The following is a 20268-nucleotide window of genomic DNA, read 5'->3' as shown; positions in this document are numbered from 1 at the left end:
ACTGTTTCCCCAAACTGAAAAAAACAACTACAAGGTGGAGAACCTCCAAAGTCTTGCTACAAAATCTACCCTTCAGTCTCTTCCAAACTAGGAAGTAGAATACTATCATACTGTTTCACAGCAAAAAAACTGGGAGAGCCCAAATTTTTCTGTTCCATACTCAGAGGAAGGTGCTATTTTAAAAATATTTAAACTCTGTTTATTTCCTACAGCTGCATTACATTGCTCTTGCGGTCATAAAGCCTTGCAATATTCACATGCATTGGAAGTGGGTGGAAGAGAGAGAAGACATGTGAGTAAAGAATTGTTAGAGTTAATTGAAGTTGTTTCCTATTAATATAAATGAGGCAAGTTAGTCATAACATCTTCAGTCCGACTAATTCTGGAAGGAATCAAATTTCATCATTCATGGAATCTAGGTTTGTTGTTGTGTACCTTCACGTCATTTCCCATACTTCCAATTGCTGTCAGTAGTAGCATTTGATTTTACCATACATAGGGAGAAAACAATACCTATGATGCAGCTTCACACCCTTTTCAAGCATGGATAAAGTGATAATAGAGGAAAATATAAAAACATTGATTAAACTAAGATTACTTTTAGGTTCCTTCCATCCTGATGATTCTCAGAACCTTAAACAGTGTCTACTGTCCACATCCTACATCCATTAGTTAAGGGACTATTATCAGGCTTAATACACAGGACAATTTTCTAGCAAAAGCTTATGTTACGTAAACTGCTTTTTCAGTTATCCTACTACAAAGATTTTGTCTGACCTAACAAATCTTTAAATGATCAAAATTCATGTTCATAAAAACATGTAATAAGTACAAGTGTGCACACAAGTTTAAATAACTTTATTTTAATATTTCATCAGGCTGAAGGTCTTCGTATAAAACGTACCAAGAATAATGAGGCAGAAAATATAACACACATTCCAATCCTTCAATATTAAGCACTGAGCAAATGAATGTAACAAGAGGAAGTGAGTTGTGTATCCTTGCCCTTGACAACACACTTAGCATTTCTATGTCCAGATGTTAATTCATAGGTACTGATAAGTCACTGATTAGAAGGCACAATCCTTGCTGCTTGTTGCTCAAATCTTATCAAGTACTATATAATTAAAAGATTTGTATGAAAGGGCATACTGGCATTTTGGCCCAATAGCAGCTTGCTCTGCATGTAGCCCAATGTGACAAGTTGTTTACTAACCGCCGTGGTCACTGGGAATTTTAGGGCAAGTTATGAACTAACATGCTTTCAACAACCCACTAAGATGTTTTCCAGTGCAATCCCCTATTATTGTTGGCCAATGTCATTCTGAGAGTGTACAGCTGATTTTAATAGTACAATTCCCCTTGTTGCAAAAGAACCATTCACTGGAATTGCTCTGTTAAAGCAAATATCCAAAGCAAATTATGCCCACTAGACATATGATTTTCCAGTATGGCCCCTTTCATAAAATATCTTCTCCCAATATTAGCAGCCATGGCTCCAGTAGAACTTAAGAGAAACATTGAAGATATTTAAAATGAAACTTCAAACAGAATTGTGATCTATTTCAGTGTTATGGGTGGTTTTAGAAAACGACAAAGCATCTGAATGTTGCCATTACATGCAAAATGTGCCTTTGCACAATCCTTAAACTGACTGTTTCTCTCCTTGCAAACATCTGGAATCATTGTTCTAGTTCTAACCTACATACAACCAAGGCAAAATGCCTTGGTCAGTGGATTTCATTAGGAGAGAAGAGATGGACAAGTCTATTGAACAAACATCACACTCCATTCAGGGCAAGAAGAGGGAATACTGTATAACCCTACACTCAGAGCTGTATGTTCAAAGACATGGCTTAACTTTACATCAAAACCCTAATATAAATAGTTAGGCTATGATTGCATAGTGGCAAGTAATATGAACAGCACCTCTCTTTGGAGAATGCTTAAGCTATTCCTGTTCTTTGGTGATCACAAGTCAGATTATACAGTACCAAGATCGATTAAAAGTGCACCATTCAGGAAACATCAAGATCTTTGATTTGAGCTGACAAGCTTATAATCCAGTGTTACGACTGAACGCAATGACAGGGCTGAAGGTATTCAATGACAACCTCATCCCTCTTTTAAAGTGCATAGGGAAGGAAGAAATAATAGCTATAGTAAAAATTACAGTTTAAAAACTCATCAAAGACTAACAACATTCTAACTGTTGTTGGAGCATCTGCATCCTATCTTCTGGAAGTCAAAATTATAGTTTAAAAAAAGATTTTAAATTTTTAAGTTTTAACTGACTGTATAAGCGAATGCACATTAGTTTGTGGATATAACTGGATGGAAAGTGAAGTGTACAGAGCTAAGCTCTAATTTGGGAGTGGGCATCCAGAGACGGGGAGGACCCTTTCCAACTCCTCTGGGGCCCCACTGCCATCATTTTCAAGAACTGTAAATCATTTCTCATCACCTCTGGTCAATTTTTAGGGCTTTCCAGTTGTTCCAGGATGGGGACCTAAAAGCAGTATTATGGTATTAAACTGCACCATTTTTGTGAGTGAACAACTACTTGTATAGACAGAGAAGTCATGAGGATCAACTATAAGCTCCCCATTTCCACTACTGCCCTAGGTTAACAAAAAGCCTTTGTATTATTTACATTTTCTATAGTCTATTCAATTAATACACAATTTAACATTAATATTCTGTATTATACGAAATAATAGATTTCACTCAACATTTAACAACAATAAAGGAAGCTTTGTTTTGATCATGAAACATACTAAAACCTATGACTTGTGGACAATCAATCCAGGCAATGGAGCAATGTCTGGTCCAAAAAAGTAAAAGGGCAAAGCAGAAACAAAAACACATGCTGGTTTCCCCATTTGATTCATCATAAAATCTCACTGAATTTAAACTACTTGTTCTTTACTGCAGAGCACAACCCAGCAAAACATCAGGACAAATTAGGTACACTGTTCATTCTGGTATTTCTTGAAAGAAAAATAAGGGGCTGCGCAGATAGCCCCAAAGAAGTGGCCTCCAGCTGCCTCTTTTTACAGCCAGATCGGGGTCACGGCAGCAACACGCCACTGCCCCAATCTGGCCTTTGCAGGGTGCAAAAAGGAGCCTCAAAAAGTGGCTCCTTTTGAGCCCTGCAAAGGACACGATAGCCATGGCTTTATGGCACCCCTTCGGCACTGTGTCATGCGGACACAGTGCCAGAGGAGCACTGTGACGCCATGCACCATGTGGAGTGGCACATGTTGTCACACCGTGACATGTCATGTGGACACCATGCCCCGACTCCGCCCCAAGACGGCCTTTAAGGCCGGTTTGCACATCCCCTTAATAATCTATTTAGGAAGTCAATGAAATTTTTAAAAGCTGTATTTTACCTAGATTCTGCCCACAACTTTATAATACATAGTATAAATAATCTTTTAATAACTGAAATAAGAAGAAAGTCCAACCTGTTTCATATGTTATATAAATGATGTCTCTTCGCAATTTAGTCTTTAGCTTCCTTAAGGGCATTAAGTTACAGAAGGATAATGCAGGTGCAGCCACAGTTTGTAACAATTATAGCAGCCTAGAAAGAGCTGACAACTTTCCTTTTATGTCTATGAGGAAGGTGTCCAGTTCAGCTGGGGAGCAAGATGGTAGACTGCTAAGAATCTTCACATGAGCAATACAAGGACACCAATATACTACTAGGTTCCAAGCCCTGGTTACATTTTTAAGTCTCCAGAATGACTTTCACCTCAATCAGAAATCATCAACATTGGAGTGTATGCAAACTGAAGGCCTGTATTGAAACTTTTCTAAATAAAGTGACTTAAGAAAAGTAAACAAGTTTTGAAGGCGGATGAGTATACTCAGAACTCCGCCTGAACCTCTTACATACGTTAGTGAAAGATGTTTCACTTTAGCTTTATGAACAGGAGCAACCACAGAATTTGAAACAACTGCAGCTGGACAAATGGGTTAGAACATTGTTAGAGGATTGACTTAAACAATCCTTAAGTCAATGGAGTAGTGCAGCAAAACTTTCACTGACTTGTTGTGCTGGTTTAAGTATTGAAAGGGCACCTAGGTTCCTTATTTTCCAGAAACTCTTATCAAAATAAGGCACTTCATGATGATTTATGTGTCTCTAATTAGGTATCTCTAGAATATGAATGCTTATATTAGCCTAATACTTAAAATACCCTTCAAAAAGTCAAGTCAAAAGCTTGGGTTTGAGAGCCACAGAAAAAGTACCCAATTTAAAACAAAAGCCCTTTAAAATGTCCCGGTTACAAATCTAATTCACAGCTGAAAACTGGCCCACACCTCCTTCCACAGTACCAGAATCAAAGGCTTTTAACCTTGATTGAGCAGCAAAATATATACAGTGTATTCAAACATATGAGACTGTTTTTGCTTGCATAATATGATTGTCATTTTGGATTATACGGATTCATTAACTGGTCTCCAAGACAAGGCAAGTCACTATCTTTAGCCTAAGAGAAGAGCAACCCCCATTTGTTTTTGGTACAAGCAATCATTATTTAAACAATACACTCTACTTGAAGCAAAAGAAGTTCTTTTCCAGTAAGAATTGCCTTTTCACATCTTTCCAGCTTTCTTGTTTGTGTAGGCTTGAACCCGAAGAATGTTAGGCGTTTCCTCCATGACTCTGACAAGCAAGTTATCTATGTAGTCTTCCAGTTCTCTCACCTGGAGATCTCGCTTTGCAATCACATCTTTCTGCTTCAAGACCAGCTGGATCAGCTCATCATGAGTTAACTGAGCATAAGCATAGGCAGGATCTGAAGGATCATACTTCTTCAGGAAAGAAGAATAAAACAAGATTAGCCATTTGGTACACAAGGGTGGCCTCAAGGGATCAGAAAGAAGGCATTTTTGTTTCAGGGCTTGCTGAAGAATCCCAGGAATTATGTTTGAATGAAGACATAATCCTGAACAACTGCTGAACCTTATTAAATATTAACAAAACCAGGAATTTCAGTATCTAGCAGTAAATACTTTTATAGGCTATGAAGACAATGCTTCTGCATCTGCATAAAAATCTTGCATGCCAAAGTCTTATGGAGAGCATGCCAAGTTCTGAGCCAATACAACTCCCACCCACAAATTTATTTCAGTTTCCTGCTTTAAAAAAATAAGCATACATAGAAGATTTTCCTTGATCAGTCTCAAAATACCCAGTTAAGGAAGGCAAAGATTTTAATTGGTTTGCTTATATGCAACTTAAGGACAAATTTAATCAAGACAAGAGAAATGCAGCCACAGAGGTTAGAGGGAAAAAAGGCAATTTCTTTTTAGAGTTGTGTAAAGATGCAGTGGCGCAGTGGCTAAGATGCTGACTCTGACGATGGCAAGTTCAAGGTCCAAGTGCCATGTGATGGAATGAACTTCCATCACTAGTCCCAGCTTCTGCCAACCTAGCCATTTGAAAGCACGTAAAAGTGTAAGTAGACAATTAGGTACCACTTTGGTGGGAAGTTAGTAGCGTTCTGTGCAGTCATGCTGGCCACATGATCACTGACTAGTCTTTGACAGTGCTGGCTCTTCGACTTAGAGAGAGGAGCACTGCCCTGTACAGTCCAGACACGATCTGACAACCTTGTCAAGGGGGTATAAGTTTATCTTTAAAGACAATAACCATGTAATTTAAATAGTGTATAAATGGCTTCTGAAACTAAAGACAGAAGATGAGCCTGTAAAAAATACATGATAAGCTGGGCCCAAAATTTTGGGCATAATACCCACATGGATGTATGGCAAAAGTGTGGTCTAAAAATATAAAGATTTATAAAAAATATAAGGGGAGTGGAAAACAATACTGTGTATTAGTTAAACGTATTTCTTTTTCCTCTTTGTTTATATAGATTGCTCATGCTGAAATTCAAATAAAAGGTATAGAAGAAAGAAAGGGAGAAAAGAAAAAAGAGAGGAAAAAGAATGCTCAATTAAGTTTCCAAATATTAGGTCATATACCTTTAGATTGACTTCATTCTGTTTATCCACAATCTTAGTAGCTATGTTCAAAGCTTTTGCTGGTGGTTTGCTTGTCGTACCATTCATTGGCTTTACAGGAAGAAGTCTGAAAGAGACAGTCCATTTAGTTCAATCAGTCCATTTAGTTCAATCAGCAGCATAATTAAGCAATTTTGTACAATTCAGCTTCTGGTTGTGCACACATGAGTGCTTTCTTAAAGAAACTAAGTCATTAAAAGAACATGTTCAACTTATTGCATTCTGTCAAAGCAAAGCTAAGGCTAAAGTTGGTTTAACCACTTTTTCACGCTGGCTCTCAGATCAGGATACTCCTAAATCTTATTCCAGCAATCTATGCACACCAACTTTGTTTTCTTTAAAGTGAAATAGATAAAGCTGGCTAACTGTAGTTTTAGTTATCCAAGTGTTCAGCAGGTTTTTGAAATGGAGACAGACACACAAATTTACAGTATCCACGGGAAACCGTTCCGGACCCCCCACAGGTATTAAAATTTGCAGATGCTCAAACCTACACTGTCCCCAATGGTGGCATGTGCACATAGCTGTACTGCCATTAGGGACAGACCCTGTTGTCCCGTGCACACAGCGAAACCGCCACTGGGGACAACAGAACTTAATGGTGGTGCGGCCACATGCATGTGCTACCACAGGACAACAGGGGCTGTCCCTAATGATGGCACGGCCATGTGCATGCGCCACCATTGGGCATGAGCTTGCAGTCCGCGGATGATTGAATCTGCAGATGCCAAGTCCACAGATAGCAAGGGCTGACTGTATATCCTATCTTTCCCCAATCTAGGACCCAAGATAACTTATGACACCAACTAAATTAGCATATAGCTAACATTCTTTAGTGAAGATTAAATTCAGAACATTAGAAATATATTTATTTACACCTGTAGCTGTTAAAATAGTTGGGCCACAGGAAATTACAGTACATTTAAAGTTTGTAATTAAGAACAAATTTTCAACAAATAACTAGTCCGTTGTTACTTACTATGCTGGAAAAGCCTATTAGTATTTTAATATGATTAAAAATAAAAACATAAGTACTCAGAAAGTACTGGAATATCTTTACAGACTATTCTCTGACATTTATCACTGCTGAAATTAAGCCTGATTGTTGTCTAACTGTTTTTCAAAATACAACTTTCTCCAAATGTATTCATTCACCAAGATTCTGAGAAAGATGTATGAGGCAGGTTAGGCTGAGAAGTATGACTGGCTCAAGGTAGCCCAGTGAGTTTCATGGCTTAGTGAGGACTTAAAACCCAAATCTCCCTAAGCAAAGTCTGATGATCTGATCACCACATCACATTAAATTGTCTTTGAAAGTTGTTCTAAATTAACAGGCAACGTAGATTTTGGACTACCCAAGCCTCACACTTTATTGTAAGAAGTAAGATGAAGGACAACCAAAGTCACTTATGACATTCTGATTCTTTCTTATTAGCTCCCCAATTCTTCTCACCTGATCTTAGGAGGATATGTTCGACCATTCTGTGGAGTTTGATTGGGATATGTTTCAGAGGGTGAAACCCATGCCTGAAGCTGCTTCTTCTGGCCAGATATCTCCACTTTGGCATCCAAGCCCTCTGTTGTAGCTGTTTTCAGAGATTCTGTGTCATTACAGCCAAGACCATCAGACTGGAAAGAACTGACAGAGTAAGACTGAGAAGAACTGGAAAGAGGAACAGACTTACTGGAGAACTCAAGACAATCATGCTGCCTATTTTCCTTAACACTATTGTCCCTCTGTTCCAGTCCCCTTGCATTCTGAAGTGTTACTGCTGAAGGACTGACCAATGACTCATTGGGTTTTAAAGCATCATCTGGACCATTTGCTTTCACAAGAAATGATACAGCTTGCACCTCACCAGTAGCCTTTGCATCTGATGCTAGCTCTCTCTCTCTGAAATCGTTCCCACTCCTTGGTGAGTCTTCACAAGCCACCATCTTTTCAGTATTCTGATGATAATGACTCAGCTGTTCATCATCTGAACCTACTTCTGGAATAACAGGAAGAGCAGAGGCTTTTAAATTCGGCTCTCCAGTAAATAAAATAAAAGCCTGTGTGTTTATTACATGGTTAGGTTGATTAATGCTTTGATCAGGATTCATATTGCTGTCATCTCTTGTAAATGGAAATACTGTTGAGACTGAAGTTGTTAATGAACTAGCACTGGCTAACTTTTCACTGGAGACTGAATTATCTGAAGACAACTCTTTAAAAACAGGTTCATCACCCAGTTCTGAAACGTTGATTTGAGGCTGGAATATGTCTTTTTGTTTCAGAGCACTTCTTGGTGCTGGCTTTGGAGGAACAGAGGGAGAGCTGCTACTAGACTCAGTCTTTGACATGTTGGTTTCTTTAGGCACAAGGACTCTTGGAACTGGGACTGGTGGTTCTATGTTAAACAAAGAACCGGATTTAGTTTCATTTTCTAAAGCATCCCCACTATTATGAGCAGAATTTATTCTCCCATCTTGGGATAGAAAAGCACCAGGCTCTACATCAAGCTCTACATTAAGTTCAAGTCCTTGTCTCCTATCCCTTTCACTAGATTTTAGCACATCATCATTCTCATCATCAGACCATCTCTCAATTTGATCTTCATCTGACATTTCATCACCACTACTCACTACAAAATTATCTTTTGGCTTACTGAGGTCGAATTTTACTGACTTCTTCTTTCTTGCACTGTTTTCTTTAAGTGGGGGAACTATGTCCACTTTCTCATCAGCTTGAGTCTTTGGTATCATTTCAACATGGTCATAAAAGCATGCAGTGTTAGATTCAGGAGAACTGGATACAGGATCTGTTAGATTAGTCTCACTTTCATTCTGAGGCCCCTCTGAAGGCACAACCTGAAGCTTGGAATCATAAAGCTTTGGAATTAGAGAGGGAGAAGTGAAGGATACAGAAGCACTGTTCAAGCTTTCAGAGTCCTTTCCCTGCTCAGATATCAGAGGGTTATTTACATTAGAAAACTGAGAAGGAAAAGGATGTGAATCAAGAACTGGAGTTACAGAAGGATGTTGGAAATGAAAGGGGAACCTAGCATTGTCTTCAGAATCCTCTGTCTGGGATTCTTGACCCCACTGAGGAGAAAAGGGGTTGTTTTCTTTGCCATAAACTGCAGGTGAATCAGAATCTTGTTCTTTGGATTGCTCTTCCCATGTCGCAGAGAAAGGATTACTGTTATGCTGTGCAGAAAGATTTGTCAAACCACTAACAAACCTATCAGAATCCTGACTTTTCTGCTCTGCTTTCTCTTTAGAGGTAAAAGGGTTGTTCTCATTATTAGAGTGATAGAAAGGATAGAATGAAGAATCAGGAGGAGATAAAGGAAAAGTCAAAGTGGCTTTGGTTTCATCCTCTGAAGACACGCCCAATCTGTAAAAAGGGACAAAATAAAACCTGCATGTCAGTTGCAGATGCAACGTGAGACAGGCAGAAACATCCTGGAGACAAGTTTAATAAGCCCAAATGATAGAAATGTACAGAGTACACATATGGAGATCTTAGTAAACCAACCAAACTCACTCTGCGCATATGTTTTAACAGCAACAAATTTTAACAAGGAAAGCAGTCAAAGAAAAACATTTGAGAATGTAAAATCTATTCTCAAGGAATTAAATAAAAAAGAAAACCCCATCCCTGTTGAGAGAAAGTTATTTCAACTGTTTCAAATGTTAGACTGTAATGAAGGGAAAGCGAGTTAGAACATCCACGAGTTTTCATACATAAGCAGTTTTAAATGTGAACAATCAAAGTCACCATCATATTGAAGTCTCATTATTTGAGCACCTACCAATGAACAAATGAACCACACTGAAGATCCCCTTTCCAAGTAATATGTAATGTAAGAAAGGCTAGCAAATTATCATGGGCTGGGGGGACCATCTGTCTGGACATCATTTGCCTGAGGCATTCCCACACTATACCACTATCACCTCTGCTCTTGCAACTACATTTTCCTCAAATTCAGAAAGATGAGACTACTGCCTTTATTTTATCAGCTGTTTTTTCACATTACAGCATTAGACACAGTTATTCCCTTTCTGCTTCCAATGGGGGGAAAGGCTTTAAGTTCGGGAGGACTACAAACATTGAACATGAGCTCAACTCCACAATCTCAATCTGAGAAGCAACTAGATAGCTAAATTACATTTTTGGTCCAGCAAATGTCTATAAATCTAGATGGACCAGTATACCTCCCCTTCTCCTTAGCAGAAACTGGCAGGCACAAAAAGTGTTAAGAACCTGTTTTGCTGTACTTAGCCTGCAGAGAAAACAAGAGAGCTACCGTATGCTTTCCTTTCTATCAATCTCCCTGTATTGGTAGAGAGTAAAAAAGATCAGGCCAGCTAGCTGGGGAACAGGTTCTGTCAGACAGGGTCTATTTGGCAGAGGCAGGAGAGACTTGGTCCCCTCCCCTCACCCCTGAAGAAAACAAAAAGTGCATGAAATGTTCAGGGTGAAGCATGCATATATTGCCGTTTCTCTCTCCTTTTACGGAGATAGAGGCAGAATCCTCACATGTCATTTGCAGAGGTACTAGACAACTGAACACAAACAGGTAGAACCAGTTGCACCCAGAGGTCATTCTCAACCCAGTTCAGACAAGTGATTATTTTCTAATCTGATGTGGTGAAACCCAACAGGTAGCAAAAGGCTAAAGCAGTGATGGAAAACTTCTGGCCCTTCAGTTGTGTTGGCCTACGACTTGCATCAGCCACATTTAGCATGGCCAATAGTAGGGGACTGTCAGAATTGTTATTCATGATAAAAGTCTGGTGTATGTGTCAAAACTAACCTGGGTTTGACAGGATTGGTCTGAGATGGTTTCACAGCAAATGGTTTTTTTTCTAGTTGCTCTTCTTCCATGCCTTCATTAAAAGGGTTCAGGGATGCCTTTGTATTTGAGACATTTGCTCCATTGCTTTTCTCTGGACCGTGTCCTCTTTTGTGATCCACAGGGACTTCAAAAGGATTTGTCTCTTTCTTTGTCAAGTCTTTTTCATTACGTTTTACTTCTTTCACCTTTAGAGAGGTATCAGAACTATCCTCCCCCTCCTCACTGATTTTAGCTTCTTTTTTTCCTGTCACAAGAGAGAGCAAGCCAGGTTTCTTGTTATCCTGTTTTTTGTTCTCTTTGATTTCTTTCGGAATATCTGAAGTAACTGGAGGAGTGTGAGTGTGGCTTTCAAGCAAATCCTCCCCACTAAGCAGTTTGTATGATGGCAGTGTCATGGCCTTAAATGACTCCAGCGAGGAAGATCCAGGTGGGACTTTGTCAGGGGGCAATCTTCCAGTGCTCTCAGGTTCTTTACTGGGTTCAAAAGATAGGTTTTCCTGGGACAGAAAGAGCCGTTTTCTCTGAGATATTTGAGATGAAGGGGAAGATGGAGTGCTGTCTTTTGGAAGGGTATCACTTTTTGATTCCATGTAAACGTGGCTGCCATTGATACACACATTGGATCGAGAAGCTGGATCACTTTTGGACTTCAGGCCTCCAAACAGTGAATGTGAATCCTTCTTGGTACTGCTACCAGCCATTTGGTTTAACTGTTTACTATCTGCACTACTTGCTCTCTTATGAGCCATGTCAGATGGTGGATAAAGCAAATTAGCTTCTGTTTTATTTGTAGATGGTTCTGAAAAGATAAAGTAAAATTAGTATTAGAATGATGAAATCGGCACTAGAATTACAAAAGCGCAGCCCGGAAATATTTGCCTAAATCAACTGATGAATCTCAGCAACACTTCATACTGTTGCTAATACCTGGCCATTGTTTTGGACAGATTTGTTCTTACCCAATGACAATTATTACACTCACGATAATGAAGGCATTTCTGTTTTACTCATAACTCCTAAGCAATTGTATCAAGATATGGGAAGTGCAGTATTAAGCATAAACAGAGTATATTAATAATTCTTTTTTAAAAAATCGAATATGCAGCATTCCATTAAAGAGTTTAAAATCAGTAAAATTTAAAGAGATTGCTTCTTTTAGCAAAAGAAAATACTCACTCTCTGAGACTGGGGTCAAAGTGTCATCGTCGTCATCGTCATCACCCCACTCTGACTGAAAGTCACTGGGTCTAAGTCGAACCCTCTCTGATACTGGTTTAAGAGCAGGTAGCACAGACATAGACTGGGAGAGGTTGTTCTTCTGCAAGCCAGGCTTGGAGAACAGTGTCTTGAACTTTGATTTTTTCTTCTCTTTCTCATTTGATTCCTCCTCACTGTCAGCTGGAGAGTGGCTAATGCCAGGAATAATTGCGGAAGCTGTGTCTGGTAGTCCATTACCACGTTTCCCCTTTAGTTTGTCTTTCAGCTTGCCAAATGGAGTCCGGGACTTGTCCTTCATGGAGAGATCAAACATGCTGGCTGTCATGTTGCTCCTCATGAACTGGATATCCACCTCAATTTCCCCCCTCTCTTTTTCCTTCTTTCCTGGCTTGGAATGAAGCTTGTACCATCTGTAAATGAACAAGAAGGAGTTCAAATTTACCATTAGGCACCTGAGAAAATTAATAGAACTTCAATTCAATAATGGGGTGGGGAAGAGGAAGAGCAGAAACAGTTTATTCAGCGTCAAACAAATTTGGTTTAGAATTTAGATGTATCTGTTTAGGAGGGGTGGGCATACAGTCCCAGAATACTCACAAACCCTATGCAACCTCCCCCAAGAACATGACAAGGGCTTACTTCTCCATATACAAGTATAACCTTAAGGCAACAGGATAAAAGTCAAGGAATTATTGGGGGGGGGGGGGGGGAGGAACAAGCTATTTTTGAGCTGAAGCCTAAAATTCACGTCCCCTTAGTTTGTCTAACCTTTTTGCTCCCTCTCAGCCACAACAAGAACCAAGAGAAGCACTGTAGGATAGTCTTGAATGGAGCAGGAAACAGGAGAGCATAAATAAGAACTAGAAAGAGAAAAAGAGAAAGTCATTACCAGGAAAAGATTTTAGAGCAGAAACATGAAGCTATAAAAACATGCACCTTCTCACCAAAATGTAAAGAACAGCTGCATGCCTTACAGTTTACCCATCAGACTAGAAAAGGAAACTAAGGAGTAGAACGAGGAGTAGAAAAAGCAGCAGAAAGAAAGCAATTTTCTACCTTCCCTCTCAACTTGTTGTTGTGTCCCTTCAAGTCCTTTCTGACTTATGGTGACCGTATCACAGAGTTTTTTTTGCAAGTTTCTTTCAGAGGGGGGTTGCCATTGGCATCCTCTGAGGCTGAAAGAGTGAGACTTGCCCAATGTCACCCAGTGGGTTTCATGGCTCAGTGGGGATTTGAACCCTGGTTTCCGGAGTCATAGTCCAATTTCCAACTCTACAATTCTATGATTCAATAAACCACCACGCCACATTGGCTTAAAAATCTATCATTTCACAAATTCTTCATTAGAACAGAAATGATAAAATTATTCCTGGACTACATCACTGCAGATTTACAGGTGAATTCTCCAAGGCTGTGAACATCCTCATTCTGCTGACATTCTCCATACATAACATTCTGTCTTATCAGGGAGCAGATGATATCAGAAACCATCCCCTATACATGTAGTTCCATGAGGTAAGTGTGTTTTATTTATAAATCAACATTTATCATGCAATTCTTTTAATACTGTATCCTCAGCCAGTACATCTGTTGTTCTTGTTGTTGCCTTCAAGTTGTTTCCAACATATGGCGACCCTATATTGGAGTTTTCTGGGAAAGATTTGTTTAGAGGAGATTTGTCATTCTCTTTTCTTGAGGTTGAGAGGATGTGACTTGCCTAAGGTCACCCAATGGATTTCTTGGCCAAGCTGGGAATCGAACTCTAGTCTCCAGAGTCATAGTCCAACTCTCAAACTACTATGCCATGCCTCACCCTCCCATCAACTAGAAATTTCAAATTCCAAATACTGCCACTTTCAGAGGAGAAAATATCAACCAGTTTGAACTACATGTTTTCCTTAGGCAGTCCAATTAAAGATTTGTATTTGGTCCCTTGTAACAATATGATTAATTAAAATTTACAGCCTCTGGACTAAACTGATGCTTTGCTGGTGGATTACACAGAACTATTTCCTTCCTCTCCCCCTTCCTGCTGTAGCCCTCCTTGCCACCTGAAACCAGTCGTGAAAATCTTTCTAGCCACTGAGTCAGCTTTGGAAAGATATGGAGGGGCTACAGTGGGAAGGGGGGGATTTTGCTGGAACCTATGGGTCTGACACTGGAAATCCACTGCTGGGTTCTGTCTCTAATTTCTACTTGTAAAATAAGATGGGTGCTTAGAATCTGGACCCTGCTACTTATCCAAACAAGAAAGAGTTAAGAAAAGAAAATGTACTTCAAAATTCTTTGCATACTTATCAAGGCTGTGTAAACCATGCAAGCCCCCAAGGCAAATTTGGTAAGCTTGCTAGACCTGTTATGTCAAATAGTTCAAATTTCCTGAATAACAGAGATACCATTTGTTTTACACTAATACACACTTGTAAAGGAGAGTCCTTTATAAATAATGGTCTCATCATAAATTATGACTCATATTTTAAAAATTAGGATCTGAATTTAGTTGAAGACCTTCTTGCTGTCACTTTCCTTAACCTGGAACAGGCAGCTAAGAACAAAGTACTGATGTAGCATTTCAGTTGCATATGTGCACAAAAACACTTAAAATGCTTGCAGTTATTGTAAAATATTGATGCCTGTGTGATCTGCTTTAATTTGAATAACCATGAATTGGTTTGACTACTGAATGGAGTTTGTAAAGGTTAAACTATTTTTCTCCTGTTACTACAATTTCACAATTGTACTATGTGTCACTGTTTCTTAAATAAAACATAGTGTGCCTTGTATGCCTTTACTTGGCCGGACCCTGGCCAATAACCATCACTTATTACAAAGATCTGGAAATTAATTTGACATGTAGTGTTATGGTTTATTGCAGCCACAAATATACATCTAACATGCCAGACTCTTTTTCTAACTGTTAATCTTTTTTAGCATTCCTCCCTTCAACATCAGAAGGCATCATCTTAAAACAGGCATTACCTCCTCTGTGACAGAAAAGGCTGACATCTTGCTCTTGCCACATTTTAAAAAGAAGCTTTGCATTTTAAGAATTAGGATCAACTGTTTAGTCAGTTGTAATGGTGAGTGAAAAACAAAAACATAGACAGTCCAAAGCACACTGCAGAAATGATCCAGTTTGAAGCCACATGAACTGCCCTGGCTCAGTGCTAGGGAATCCTGGGAATTGTAGTTTATTGTGGCACCAGAGCTCTCTGACAGAGAAGGCTAAATGTCTCACAAAACCACAGTTCCCAGAATTCCCCAGCATTGAGCCAGGGCAGTTCAACCGATCTCAAACTGGATTATTTCTGCAGTGTGTTTTGGATGCAGGTGTTAAGTGTTTCTGCCCAATGTTTTCCATAGGAATACATATAAACTTGGACACCTAGTCTCTTCTTGCTGCTCTCATTCATATTAAAGTCTAGCAATCCTCCTTCACCAAGGCTGTTGTAAATAGTGCCAAGAATGTATTCTTGTTCCCCCACATTTTCTGGGGTTAAGGGCACAGGACCCAGTGAATGTGGAAAAACCACAAATAACAAATACACTATGTTTAACCTGAGAGAACACCTCTCTATGAATCTCTAGGTCCTCCAGTGCAACTCTGTGCTCAACATCTGCCAGACATTGACCATAGAATTGTGCTGGAGTGTTCTCTCTAGCTCCTTCAGTGCAACCTTGGGTTAAAGTTGACCAGAGTTGTCCTGGAGTACCTAGATATTCCTAGAGAGAACATATTAACAAAATCCATGAATAATCAAAGCCGCAAAAGTCAAAGCTGCAAATGTGGAGGGATGAGTGTACATGGGAACACTGTGATAATTTAGGGAAAGCCCTTTTTTAAAAAGGTCCCATTTATAACTCATATCCTCTTAAATTCAAGATCATGTTTATCACTTCAGCGAAGAAGCTGTCAACTGGGAGTGCTCTTTTCCACTTCCTATCCACCTCCCTACTTCTAATTATGTCTCTCTTAACACATTCATGTACACACCCACTGACAACATGACCTTTATTGTGAGGTAGATTAAACAGAGGAAGCGAGGAACATTCCCTTGACAACTGAAACTCACACTTTGAAACATCCTGAATTGGTGGTATTCAAATGATTTTATATCACAAAATAAAAGGACTTCTTTGTAGGGGCAGAGAGGCATCCTTTCACACTCACCTCTAAAGTCCGACTACAGTACCTCTATCTGCCTCAATATCACACTGAACAACCTTCCTAAAGAAAAGAACAGCCAACCTGAGTTTAGGAGTGCTATTCCCTTTGAGCTCAGAACACACCTATTTGTATGATGTACAAAGACAAAGATGTTATCAGCGGGTTTCCCAGAAACCGAGATTCACACCCTGTTAAACCTTCCACAGATACAAACCACTGTTAACAGTTTTGATCAGAGCTGCCTACAGACCACAGTTTATCTGGCAATACAGGGAAGGAAAGTCTGTCGGCCGGAAAAGGCACCGGAGAAGCACTTTTGAGCAGTTTCACTTGACTAAATTACAATTGCAATACGTTTGAATGGATTATGGGTTCATTTCTGACGGCCAGCCTCAGTTTTGAAGTAATTTGGGAAGTGTGTATACAGTTTCAAATACGTTTAATATTTTAATGTAACATTTTAAACTTTTAAACTGTTTAATTATATATTTATACTGTGCAATGCTTTTGGGTTGTCTTTAATTTGTACTGCTTTGAACTGGTTGGTAGCTGCCTTGAGTCCCTATACTGGGAGAAAGGCGGGAGAAAGATATATAGTAATAATGGTAATAACAATAATAAGGGAGGAGACCAAGTGTCAAGCACTTTAGTTCTCTTACTTTGTCCCACCATGTATATATGTAATATTTATCTACTCATTTCCCTGCTCTGGAAATACTAATAGTTAAGTCACTGGTGATATTAGTACTCCAATCTGTAAATACATGTTCTCTGAAGGAACTGGTGCCTGATTCTGAAGACAGATAAACCCCAGATCCTGCCAAATTCCACCCGTAACTATCAATGACCTAAACTCTATTTCAGTCCTAACCAGAGAAAACCCATTGAAACCACTAAATGTATCCACATGTTGACTCACTATGCAATTGTTTGAATAGGCTTAACCTTGTTGAACTAATAGAGCACCAGCCAGTTTCTGCTAGATTCTCTCCTTGCTTTGCCATCTATGTCCAACCGCACATTCAGAACCAGAAAACTCTGCAATGTAAAAAGCATTTGCGTACTGGATTTCTACATCTTACTTCTAAGCATAATGCGTCTGTACTGGATATGCGCATGCCTTCTAGCCACCTGTAAGCCCATGGCAACCCCATGCTTTCATAGGGTTTTCTTTGACAAGGTGGTTTTGCAAGTTCCTTTCTCTGAAATATAGCCTACAGTGACAATTTCCCCCAGAGTTTATTGATGCCCTCTTGCTCTTTGACATGCGCTTTGTCTTGTACACCTCTAGTTTAAAACATATGTGGGGACACTGTCTATAAAGTATGCGACTCCCTTTCTGTCAGTCGGAAGTCCCTTCACATATGGCCCCATACAGACAGGCCAAAAGAAAGCCGCTTCGGGTCACTTTGGAGGTCTGCTGTTTAAATGATGCACGCCTCGTAAGAGCCCAGAAGCTGCACAAAAGCTGCGCTCCAATCCTTAGGAGTCGATTGTGGCTTTTGTGCAGCTTCCAGCCTCTTAGGACACATGCATCATTTAAACAGCATTCCTCCAAAGTGACCCGAAGCGGCTTTATTTTGGCCTGTCTATATGGGGCCATATGTTATGTTCTTGGATGAATGTTCTCCAGGTATGTATATCCACAACCCGGGACACAAGGAAGAAGGAAGGAAGGAAGGAAGGAGAGTGACAAGTGCACAAGATGGAAAATAAAAACCACCTCTAAATTATTGTTTTTGTGACAACGGAAGAGCAAACACCCGAAACCGGTTATTCGGACCTTCCTCTGGGGAAGGATTGAGTCCAAAACACGTTGCGCCTGAGTGACTAACTATATTACCATTGTACTTTAGACTGCTTGACTCAGTCAACAGAGGAGATGCGTTCCCAGACATTACTTCCTTAACGGACAGTTTGGTAATGGAAAAGCGACATGGAAAGAACAGGGAAACGGTCCTTAGTCCATAGGCAAACCTTTCACCCCAAACAATCTCCACACGTGAAATGAAATGTATAAGTTAGTTCAGTTCCCCGTAAGTACAACAAAAACATTTCGAAACATCTAAATGTGATGCATCTCAGGTCTCTAAATTTGATCTTGTGGGTCTCTTCTCTTTTTCCTCTTTCACACTACTTTATCTGTTTCATTGTTTGTATCTACAGTGCTATATAAAGCATAATAATCATCATACGCAATTATAGCATGATGATCCTACTTTAACTGCCATGGTTTCATGGCAGCAACAACAAGGTATTTCGACAGCAGACCTTTATTTGCAGATGTACAGAGATTCCTTTGAGTTCATAATAAGCTGGAATGGCTCTGGAATGAGGGCTAATGATGGTCTGTTTTGGAGCCCAGGAGCTGTGTTTGTGCTTTATGTAGTGTATAGCTATTCATAACAGTGAGATATGTGTTGTGTTTTGTGATTGTGAGGTGTGAGATGTGCTTGTATCTGTTGTTCGGCTTCTTTGTTGGTTTCTTTCATTGCCTTTGGTGTTATTACTGTGGTGTCAACACAGGTTGTTTTATTATATTTCGATAAAAATTAAAACAAACAAACAAAAGCAACAACAACAAGAGGAGCAACAACAAGGTATTTTCAACAGAAGAACTGTATCTGCAGATGTATAATGATCAAGTTCATAATAAGCTGGGATGGATGTGTAATGAGGGCTAATTGTGACTTGTTTTGGACTTCAGCAGCAACAAGAGCAGCAACAACAACAAAAGAAACAACAGCAACAAGAACAACAACAACAAGCGCAACAAACAGATGTATAAAGGTTCCTTCAGTTTCATAATAAGCTGGGATGGATGTGTAATGCGGAATAACTGGGACTTGTTTTGGAGTTCTGGAGCAACAACAACAACAACAACAACAACAGCAAGCGCAACAACAGCAGCAACCACCTCCAGCTAGAGGCTCCCTGCCTGGCTCCTGTCTCACCGTTTGGTCCTCCGTCCTCCTTCGGCCTGGACCTCGGCCAGGCTGATCTCTGCGCGGCCCAGGAACTTGTCGAGGCCGAGGAGGGCCCTGTGGAAGACGGTGAGCTGGAGCAGGGCCGTCGTGGGCAGGCTCCCCGCTCCGTCGGCCAGGCCCCCGAGGCCCCTCCTGGGCGGCGGCGGCAGCTCGAAGGTGGCCTCCTCCCTCCAGACGGGGGCCCCCAGGCAGCGCTCCGAGACCGAGGTGGCGAACTTCTCCTTGCCCAGCGCCATCACCGCGTACGCGTCGCTGCTGCCTCCATTGCCGCCGCCTCCGCCCTTCGCCTTGGAGCGCAGACCCCGCGCCTGGAGCACCGTCACTTGGACGTGGGTCGGCGCCCAGCGGGGGCCGGGGGACGACGGGGAACCGGGCGCTGACATGGCGCCTCCTTCCTGCTTCCCTTCGGACTAAAGCCGAGGAGGAAAAGCAGAAGGAGAGGAAGAGCCCATCCCGACGCCTAGCAACAACACCGGAAGGGGCGGGGCCTAAACCACAGCCGCGCCGCCTCCTTCTCAGGTCTCGCGAGACTTTGTCGCCTCAAGGGGCGGAGCTAAGGAGGCATCCCAGAGTGGGCGGGGCCTGTAGCTGAGCTGTTGTTTTCAAGGCCAACTCCAATAAACAGGGATACCTTTATGTTTATGTTTGTTTTTGTTTATGTTTATATTTGTATATTATGGAGATTACTTGCCCATAGAGAACCACTGGAGAATGCTTGCCTATAGGGAATCATGGGGAATATAGAGAAACATGGGGATTACTTAGCCATAGAAAGTCATGTGGATTTAATCCCCACGATTCCCTATGGCCAATAACTCCCTATGGGCATGTAATCCCTGATGATTCTCTATGAGGAAGTATTCCCCAAGGATTCCCTATGGGCAAGTATTCTCTAGTGATGCTCTATGGGTAGAGTTGCCATCCCTGGGGACCTCCAAACCAGGGAAAATGTAGGACAAGGTTTAAAATGTAGGACCTGGCCAGGAAATTAAAAAAAAAAGGTCCTACA

The 20268-nt window shown here is 40.6% G+C and overlaps 1 protein-coding gene across 4 annotated transcripts; it reads right to left on the bottom strand.

Moving 5' to 3' along the window:
• Positions 1–837: 837 nt before the first annotated feature.
• RAB11FIP1 (RAB11 family interacting protein 1) lies at positions 838–19816 on the bottom strand. 4 transcript variants are annotated; one of them, XM_042475050.1, is made up of 6 exons: positions 19227–19816; positions 12063–12514; positions 10845–11685; positions 7496–9421; positions 6004–6109; positions 838–4827 (listed from the first exon to the last, which is right to left on the bottom strand). In XM_042475050.1, exons 1-6 carry the CDS (start codon positions 19640–19642, stop codon positions 4609–4611), a joined length of 3960 nt encoding a protein of 1319 aa, XP_042330984.1. In that variant the 5' UTR covers positions 19643–19816; the 3' UTR covers positions 838–4608. The 4 variants fall into 4 exon arrangements, with proteins under 4 accessions (XP_042330984.1, XP_042330985.1, XP_042330986.1 ...); XM_042475051.1 differs by lacking the exon at positions 19227–19816 and adding an exon at positions 12873–12964; XM_042475052.1 differs by lacking the exon at positions 7496–9421 and having other exon boundaries at positions 19227–19758.
• Between the last annotated feature and the right edge of the window lie 452 nt (positions 19817–20268).

The sequence above is a fragment of the Sceloporus undulatus genome, chromosome 6 (genome assembly GCF_019175285.1).
Source record: "Sceloporus undulatus isolate JIND9_A2432 ecotype Alabama chromosome 6, SceUnd_v1.1, whole genome shotgun sequence".
Lineage (NCBI taxonomy): Eukaryota > Metazoa > Chordata > Lepidosauria > Squamata > Phrynosomatidae > Sceloporus > Sceloporus undulatus.
This window is presented reverse-complemented; position numbering and strand designations above follow the sequence as displayed.